This window comes from Phaethon aethereus, assembly GCF_964289735.1.
Source record: "Phaethon aethereus genome assembly, chromosome: 16".
Classification (NCBI taxonomy): domain Eukaryota; kingdom Metazoa; phylum Chordata; class Aves; order Phaethontiformes; family Phaethontidae; genus Phaethon; species Phaethon aethereus.
The window spans coordinates 3,931,334-3,941,327 of NC_138592.1; the positions used below are offsets into that span (position 1 = coordinate 3,931,334).

Sequence of the window (9,994 nt, forward strand, 5' to 3'; positions counted from 1 at the left end):
CCAGCAGCAGCCGACGGGCCTCAGGCGCGGTTCTGTGATGTGGCAATACTCGGACTTCACGGTGCCCAGAACCCAGGAGGTGGCCAACTGCTAAATTACATCCACAGGTCGAGTTCCTGAACACCGGGAGGCTGCAGAAGCTGTTTGTCTCTCAGCCTGAAGGCTCCACACCAGAGAATCTCCCCAGAGCAGCCATCTTGCCGAGGGTTATTCACTTCCTACTCACTCTCTGCTCCAGTGCAACACAACTTCAAGGGCAGCCTCTCTTCCAGTACAAAGCAGCCTTAAAAAGCCACGTATTACCCTCGCCTCTTTTTAAAGGTACAGAGCATCTGCAGAATTCATGTTTAAGCTAAATGCTTCTCAAAAATAAAGCAGGGAAGGAAGCAGAGAGAGGAGGAGAGCGCCCAGGCCCCTTGCTCGGGATCCCCCCGGAGAGAAATTGCTTTGCAGGCAGTGGCAGCAGGGCTACCCCCAGCTCTTCCACCGTCCCGGGGGCTGCTGGCGCTTGTCTGCTGGCGTAGCCGAACCGTCAGCGTGCGTTCGGGAGCCACCGAGTTACCTTAGCACCCAGGCTGGGAGCCATGGCGCTCCCAGCGCCTCGCTGCAGCCGGCTGGGACGGCGAGAGCGCGCTGGGGTGGGAGCTCTGGGCTGGGAGCTCTGCCTCTGCCACCCGCAGTCCCTGCTTCTCAGTCACATCCTTAGAATAGAAACAGACGCCAGGCTCAGGAGAGCTTATAGCTGAGCTATAGCTCTGATCCTCCAGAAAGCTCCTGCTTTGGCCCCTGTATCTACACAAGGATTAAGCAGTATTCAGGCTCTGAGGCTCCAGAGCCCTCCTAGCCCGGAAGGGAACCCCGTGGGCTGACTGCAGGGTGACCAATATACCCTGTATGAACATATATAAGCACTTGGGAACATATGGGACATTTATACATGGCATATGTACTGCATAAGCCAGGTCAAAATGTTAGCTATCATACCATCTGTTTGCATGTCTGTATGTAATCTACTTTAACTACCCCTTCTAGGTTGGGTGATTTCCTTTGTTTTATTACCAAGATAGCATGTTTCCTGAAATATATTAGAAAGATATTTGTCCTTCTGCTGAAGCAAGAGAGAAACATCAGGACCAGGAAAACTATAGTCTGCTCGGCTCTGTCATCTCTTATTTATCTAACACTCCTGGCAAATTACTCTGGATAAACAATAATTGAGAATGGTTCATGTTACATTTTGCAAATCACTATAAATTACCTTAGGTACAAGGTATGGTTTCTGTTTTCTATCCGGATGGTGAAAACTCTGAATAATGAATGACAGCTAACAAACAGCAAACAGCTCCTAGTGATAACGCTGCACATGCACACAATAATTTTGAATTTGTAAATATTTTAATGGATACTAATGATTGTCTGAATAGCTAGAGATTACAAATAACACCAGATCGCAAACAGTCACAGAATGTGACCATTATCCCGCTGACCAGGAGTCTGTCGCACACGCAGCATCCTCCGCTCTCCCACCCGCGGCTCCCACGAGCCCACAGTGACATCCTCCGTCGGGACGCGGCAGCGACGGGGATTGAGTCCTCTGCTTCATGGAGTGGCCTGGGGACACTTGGCTCCCTGAGGAAGCCAAGTCAGGCAGTTGCAGGCCTGCCCATCAGGCATAGCCTGCCAGCACTGCCCCTGCACAGCACCTGGAAAAAGAAAGCCTGGGTCTAAACGTGGAGCCGGCATGTTGTCTCAGGGTTGGGCAAGCTAAGGGACAGGTTGAGGCTGGTCCTTGCTGGAGGCCACCCTTTGGCGGGTGCCACCAACGGCCACCGCTGCAGGAGCCCTTGGCAGGCTCCCTGCCTGCGCTGCGAGGTGCTCTCGCCTCCCAGCTCTGCTGGCTGCTAATGTTTTAGCGTGATTTACAAGAGCCCTTTCAGCCTCCTCCCAGCAGGATCAGCATCTGCTATCGAGACAGTGGCTGGAGTGGTGGGTTTGAGGAGGATTTCTGTGAGACTGTAACAGCTCCCGACGTGAAAACAGCATTTGGAGTAATCAGAAGGCGGCAAACCCCCTGGGCATTAGCTTCGTGCGCGTTTCTGGGTTTGCACAATTTTCTTGCTTTGCTTTTTTGATCTCTGTTCTTCAAAGATGTACACAACTTACCAGACTTCCCCAGAAAGAAAGGCGCTTGGCCAGGCTGTCCAGCCACTATCCCTCTCGTGCTGCTCTGCGCGTCCCTGGGCCGTTCTCCAGAGGTGGTGACTGTGGTGAGCTGACCCTACCCCGGCGACACGACACCCGTGAAGATGTTTCCACTCCTGAGGTCTGGAGCAGGCACTGTGCACAGGGGGTTTACAGAGTAGGTAACTTCACCCTGGAGTATCACCAACTGAAGAAAGGATTCAAAAAAAAGCTCTTTAGCTATGAAAAGCTAAGCAAGCGGAGTGAGGAGGGAGCATCAATCATCCCCCTGGAGCTGGGGACTGCGGGCGAGGACTCCTTGGTTTGCAGACCATGTGGCATGGCGACTTGGTTAAGAGTTGCCTGCTGCCAGTGAGCAGCACGGTCAAGGGCATCTCCCTCTTTCCTCCGCCTGCCCAGACAGCACTCCTGGCTGACCTCTGATTAAAAGACATGTTAAGCCTTGACCTCCACTCCTATCCATCGAGGCAGAGACCCCGAGGCAGGAACCATAAGCACTCCCCATGGCCTTTATCTTGGGGGGGATGCTTTGGGGAGATGGGGGGATGTTCCTGCGGGCAATGCAATGATACTCTGGGAGAATTCGAGGATGCTCCCAGGTTGAGGGAGAAGGAGGAATGTAGAGATGCTCCTGGGTTGAGAGGGGAAGGGGGAATGCAGGAGTGCTCTAGAGGGATGCAGGGAAGCTCTGGGGGATGCAGGTTGCTCTGGAGGATGCAGGGATGCTCCGGGGGGACGCAGGGACGCTGAGGGCTGGAGTGCCGATCCCACTGGCCGCAGGGCAGCGCGGAGCTGCGGCCCCCAGAGGGGCGGGGAGGCGGGCCGGGCCGGGGCGGGCCCGGGTGGGCCGGCAGCCCCGCGGATGCGGCGCGGCGCGGAGCGGCGCGGGCCATGGAGAGCGGCGGGGCGCTGAACGCCTCCGGCGCCGCCGGGCGCTTCGCCGCCGCCAGCACAGCGGCGCTGGGCGCGGCGATGGCCCTGCTGATCGCCGTCACCGTGGCCGGCAACGCGCTGGTGATGCTGGCCTTCGTGGCGGACGCCAGCCTGCGCACCCAGAACAACTTCTTCCTCCTCAACCTGGCCATCTCGGATTTTCTAGTAGGTAAAGTGCCGCCCCCCCGGCCCGGCCCGGCCGCAACTTCGCGGCAGGCAGCGCGCGCTCGCCGGGGCGGGCAGGGGCGCCCGCGCTGCCCCCGCCGCTCGCCCGCAGTCCCGGGGTCCCTCCGGGCGCGCCGGTGCGGGGCTCTTGCGAGGCGCGGGAGGGAGCCTGCCCGGCGGCTGCGGCTCCGCGGGGGCAGCGCCGGTGCAGGGTCCCGCGTCTCGGTGGGAACGGGCCCCTCTGGTTGCAGGCGCCTTCTGCATCCCCTTGTACGTGCCCTATGTGCTGACGGGGAGATGGATCTTCGGGAGAAGCCTCTGCAAACTCTGGCTGGTAGTTGATTACCTGCTCTGCACCTCTTCGGTCTTCAACATCGTACTGATTAGCTATGACAGATTCCTCTCGGTCACAAGAGCGGTGAGTCCTGTCATGGCAGCTGAGAGGGAGTACCTCCCCTCCTGCTCTATTCTCCAGATTCTCTGCAATAATTAAAAGCTCTTTCAATCCTCCAGAAATTATGAATCTTTCAGCCTGGTGATGGAAAGCAATAATTATCCACAAATATGTAATTCAGCTGTGGCTTCAGATTAGTGTTTCTGGCATAATTAAATCATTTAAGGTTCAGACCCCATTGTGCAGGTGTTCCCTTCCCAGAGGACAGGATAGCGGTGCACAAGTGAGTCAACGAGGTAAGCAGAGCTGTTACTAACTTGCAGGGGCTTATTATCTCCCGGACAAACAAGCGGATTGCGGTCAGACTCCCAGCTTCTCCCTGGCTACCAAGACAGTGGATTGCAGTACCAACTTCGGCAGGGCACAACCCCGGGGTCTCTGGGTACATGGCGAGATGAAAATGCTTAGCCTTTCGCAGGAAGTAATGAGCGATTCGCAGGCAGATCAGATCCACTGCTGTATGCTCGTGCCCTGACTCCAACTAAATTCAACGTGGATTGGCTACAGGCTCAGAGAGAACCAGAGTTAGGTGCCTGCCTAGCCCAGGAGTTTGAGGCATGCCTCTCCCTGGGCTTACAGAGAGTAGCTGTGGACAACTCAGGCAAGTGGCGGGGTGCGGCGGACTGCCAGGCTCCAACCAAGTCAGTACATTTCCACTAAGCAGAAGCCATGTCTGGTTTTGGAGCTGCAAGATGACGGTTCTAAGTCTTCCCTGCAGGAGTGTGATTTATCTAGCAATTGCTCCTGTTGCCTATGGCATATGAATTTGTTAGACTGCTGGGGTATTGCCTGGCAACTTTACCAGGAATGCTAACAGTTCATTTGTGAAGAGCCTCAACCAGCTGGGGTGTGTGGCCATACTTAAGAAAAGGTTTCCCCGTTGCAGGTCGCCTACAGAGCCCAGCAAGGCAACACCAAGCGAGCGGTGCTGAAGATGGTGATGGTATGGGTATTAGCGTTCCTGCTGTACGGACCTGCCATTATCAGCTGGGAGTACATATCAGGCCGGAGTATCATACCCACTGGGGAATGCTATGCTGAATTTTTCTACAACTGGTATTTTCTCATGACAGCCTCTACGCTGGAGTTTTTCACCCCTTTCATCAGTGTAATGTTTTTCAACCTGAGCATTTACCTGAACATACAGAAGCGTACCAAAATACGCCTGGATATTTTCCATGAAGTGCACAACCAGTCCTTCACTGAAGAGATGGAAATGAGCCCAGAAGCAAAGCTTTCTTTGAAATGCTGTAAGTGGGAGCAGAAGGAGCCAGCTGAAACCCTCACCCTCTCTAAGAGCAAAGCTCGAGCAGCAGCCTCCACTGCCAGCCTGGGTGCCAAAGACCTGCTGTCAACAAGCTCCAAGTGCTCTGGGAAACCCAAGTGTTGCAACAAAAAGAGCTGTAATAATTCAGCATCTACTCTGTCCTTAGAGAAACGGATGAAGATAGTGTCCCAGAGCATGACTCAACGCTTCAGGCTCTCTAGAGACAAGAAAGTGGCTAAATCACTGGCAATAATCGTGGGTATTTTTGGGATTTGTTGGGCACCATACACTCTCCTGATGATCATCCGTGCTGGCTGCCATGGCCACTGCATCTCTGACTACTGGTACGAGACTTCCTTTTGGCTGCTGTGGATCAACTCAGCTGTCAACCCTGTCCTTTACCCTCTCTGCCACTACAGCTTCAGAAGAGCTTTTATGAAACTCCTCTGTCCCAAGAAGCTAAAGATCCAACCTCACGATCCCCTTCAGAACTGCTGGAAGTGAAGTGTGTGGATGAGAAGAGCCTTGTTTTAATACACCCGTGTTATGGAAAAGTCCTGTAGCTTGTTTCCTTGGAAGAACCCGGGAGCACTGATCTGGGGCATGCAAGGAAAGCAGCAGTGAGACCACTATTCCTTTATTCTAGTCCATCAACAACAAAATCACACAGGATACGGGTTTTTTTGACATCAATCACAGGCAGTGAAATCTGTGTCCTCCACTTGCAGGTGCCACGAAAGAGCTCTGCTGCCACCTAGTCAGCCTGAGCAGCACCGGCGTTTTGCTAAAATACGGAAAAATAAAAAACTAAAACCCCAAAATAATTATCTAACGTCAAACCCCTGGACTAAACTACAGCTTACTTGCTTGCAAACCTGATTTTTCCCATGAATGGGAGGCTTTTTTATTCTTTTTTCTTTGCACTCTTTTCTTGTGCAGTAGATGTTCCTGCTGCTCCCTAAAAAGGACAAATCTCAGCCCTAAGGAGTCTACAGCCAGACTCAGGCGCCGAGCATCCTGAAGCACCTTGTTGGCATTCCCCGATTCCCGCTTCAAAATTGATCCAACTTCCTTTGCATCCAGCCACACACTGACCAACGCTCCCAAAGCACATGGGAGCGCTTCCCTCCTGCCCGCAGCTGCGCAGCAGGAGCACACCCAGTCCCTGGCCCCGCAGGACGCGGGAGTGCTGGCAGACCCGAAGACGACGGCTGCTGTGCCCAGTGAAAGGTGCCAGCAGGCTATCAGCTCCTCCACAGTCTCCCTTATGATGATCCAAAGACATTTTAAAATCTCTTCTGCAGGATCTTAAAAATACTCTTTTGGCCATGTACTGGAGAATAACAAGCACTGGGAGAAGTGAAACTTGTACTCCTTCTTTTTAAAGTTCATTTCAGACCTCTTAATTTTAACAAGTTCCAGAACTCTTGCATGCTTCCTTTTAAAATACGTAATTCGAATGGAGACCTGGGTCGAGCTGGTTAGGCAACATAAGCATCAAATTTTTTTTTTTTTTTTTTTAAAGCAACTAACTATTTCCACAGATAGAGCACCAGATTCAAGAGACAAGGGCTCTAGCCTCAGTCTTAACATAAAATCTTGGGCATTTTATCTCTGCTTCCCATCTCGTGATTCATCACACATGCCCATTTATTCTGTAACCTCTTAGGGCACAGAGGTAGTATGACCATAAAGTGAAAGACTTCAGCTGCTCAGTGATACAGTAATACAAATACATAATTAGTTGCCATGGCAAACACTCATATTTAACAGTATTGTACAGGGAAGCTCAAGATCATAAGTCTGAAAACTACATTTACGAATAGAAACCCAAATGCTGTGAAGTAGTACCCAAAAGCTTGTCATGTTGTGATTGCCAATTACACCTAGCTGTTGTAAGCAAACTGCCTTTTGGCTGCCACTAGGAATAAAAGAAAATGCTATCCAACTTTATTCCAGTGATATTTGTTGAGTAGATTAATACTGTCATCTGAAGTCAGGTTTTAAATGATGTCTTGTTGTGTGTATATGATATTTCAGTCTTGTGACATATTCAGTCAAACCATTATATATGGGTTAAAATACATCCTTTGAAGTGTACTAAGAATTGACAGTATGTACTGTTGAGCCTGCTTGTACCTTTCCTTGTGTCTGCTATCTTCTGAAAACCCCAATAAAGTATTTTTATAGAAAGCTTGCCAAATATTTTACAGTAAACAGGGTGTTGCTGGAAATGATAAAATCTAACTGAAAGCAAAGCATCTATAGATTTGCCTGAGGAGACAGTTAAAGCCTATACATTTCACAAAAAAATAGCTCCCGAAACAGCTGAGTTTCTCTTACCTCTGATTAGCAGATTCCTGACAGCACACCAAGGGTGTGGTGAGCACACATCACTTAATTCTTTCCAACTCTGGTTCTTTTCCAGAGCATGTTACATGCAACTTAGATCTCAAGAGATTAATTAACACTAACTCTTCCTGTGATTTACCAAATCCACTGGCCCACCTAAAAATGACACCAGTCATAACGTGAACGAGGTACCAGTTTTCAGCTGTGGTTCTCTTCATTTGTTCATGAAGAGAGGTGGGACTACTAGATCATTCAGTCTGATAAAAAGAAAAGCTACTGGCTGTGTTACACCATAAAAAAAAGGGTGGAGAAATTGTTGTATGTCTTTTTTTTTTTAACCTGGTACTAAATAGTGATTATCTACCTCACCTCCAGAAAAATAATTGTATTTTCTTCTTTTAAAGACTATCCTGCATGGTCTTCACTGGATCATTGGAAGGTCTTTGAAATACAGTAGAGGCCAAGTAACTGAAAATGATACTAAATTGGTTGTAAAAGGGAAATAGGCCCCATTTCATGTGGTCTTGCATCATTCAAAGAGCCAGCTCTCTCCGGGAAGATTTTCCTTGCAGCTTCTGAAGTGATGCCCACAACACTTGCTCCGTACCACTTCTTTTGCCTCTACATGACACAAAGGTCTGTTTCTTGTACCTGTAGAACACACACCCTCTGATATCCTGATTTCTGCTCACCAGTCCTCAGCATGCTTGCAAATAAACGTTGATTGCGTGCCATCTGCTGCCACCAAAACAAATATCATACTACAGGTAACTACTGCAAAGTCAAAACAGATACCAGTTATTTAACAAAACTGAGTAAGATTACAGCATAACGCACCTTGCTGGGTTACTTCTCCCTTTTTGGTGGGGTTTCTTTTTCACAGAAATACCCCAAAACATAGCTGAAAGCCCAGGAATCTTAGTACAGACATTTCTACCCTTTTAGAAGAGAGGAAATGTAACAGAAAAGATAGAAGTTCATCTAAGCAAACTCTCACAGCTTTCTGTGGTTAACAGCTGAATCTCTGACAAACTAGACCTGAGAATACCTTCCATACCACGGTTTTCTTACTTCTGACTAAACGAATGAACAAAGAATTTATCAGTCCTTCCTATATGAGACATTTGCCTGAGCAAGGACTGGTAACTGGGCTTTTTAGCCCAGGTTCTTCCTAAAATAGGAAGATGACAGAGGGGTGTGGTTTTGTTTTCCTTATTTCCTCCACATTCCAATACATGTCATGAATGTTAAAATATTATTATACAAGACCAGAGCTAAGTAACAGGGAGCATATACTAATCTATTTTAGCAGATTTTTTTCCCCCTTTTCTATAAATTTCCCCTTCTTAGAGCTTGAATTCACTGAATCAAATTAAAACAAACAAATAAACATACAAACAAAACATTAACACTCCTAGCTCCAGAACTGGTTTTCCTGCAGATGACAAGCTGAGCAAGCAGCCATTTCAAAAGGGAGTTGCAACTATTTAAATCCTGAACATGACTTTTTCCAGATAGTCTGAGCCTCCGATCTCAAATTCTTCGCTTATGATTAAGTATTTATGTACTGAAGGCAAACAGCAGGTTTTCCCCTACATCCTTTTGCAGTAACTTTGTTCAAAAAAGATGAGAGCAGCTTTAAATTTCAAGGTGACTTTGCAAGCACGTGCACTAGGAATTCCTTTCTTTCACATGTTCACACAGTCAAAGAGCTAAAGCTATAAGCAAAATACCCAGTTTTAAGAGACCCATAAAATTCATAATACTCACAGGGAGTTGGTAGAGATTGGTTTTGCTTTCAGTGATCCCTAAGACCATCATGTACCTGCACTGAAGTGCACATGCAGTCTGTGCAAGCGCCATGCTTTCTTAAGAGTCCCACCAGTGACATCAATATATTTTCGTGTAATTTAAAGTCCTAATGGTACTTTTTTCTGCGCTTTCAGAATGTGCTTTTGGTCTTAAAGTCCTTTCCCCAAAGAGTAAAAAAATGGACACATTTCACTGTGAGCCTTTTGCACAGTATTTAAGGTCTCTGACCTCCATATGGGCTGAATTACGTAAACTTAGCTGAAAGTGATTTTACTCATTGGTGGATTTTGCAGGGAAGATACTTCTATTCCTTCCTGTAATAAGAGCTCTTGCCTTGCCAAATAAAAAAGAAAAATAACTACTTATGCCTGGACATGAGGTCACACCTGAGCCTGGTTTTCATACTGAAAATGTTATGAGCTGGTTTGAAGTTTCAGAGTAGCTGATGACTAATTCAAATATGCTTAAAAGAGCATTTGAATTCTGCTGATTTTTCGTGTTCAGAATATAAACGTCTCTATGCATTTGGAAGAGGCAGGGACTGGGGAGCTTCTAGGCATAATCAAATATGAACTGTGAAAACACATTACCATTAGACAAGGTAGGGCTTCTTGTCAACTAGCTTAGCAAAACACCTATATATATTTCTTGCTACCATACCTGCTTAAAAAAAAAAAAAAAAGACCCATTCCTATTGTCTAGACATAAACCGAGCAGGCAGGACCCGTTTTCAAAAACCACGAAAGACGACTTGCTGTAACTATGAATATGCATCAAATATTTGTGGAAGCACATAGGCTTCCACACAG

General features: G+C 48.1%; 1 protein-coding gene across 1 annotated transcript; it reads left to right on the forward strand.

Moving 5' to 3' along the window:
• Window positions 1-2,913: 2,913 nt before the first annotated feature.
• On the forward strand, window positions 2,914-5,525 carry HRH3 (histamine receptor H3; the record flags this gene model as incomplete). Its single annotated transcript, XM_082007250.1, has 3 exons — window positions 2,914-3,304; window positions 3,552-3,718; window positions 4,641-5,525. The coding sequence occupies exons 1-3, from the start codon at window positions 3,094-3,096 to the stop codon at window positions 5,523-5,525; spliced, it is 1,263 nt and encodes a 420-aa protein (XP_081863376.1). The 5' UTR covers window positions 2,914-3,093.
• Window positions 5,526-9,994: the final 4,469 nt, after the last annotated feature.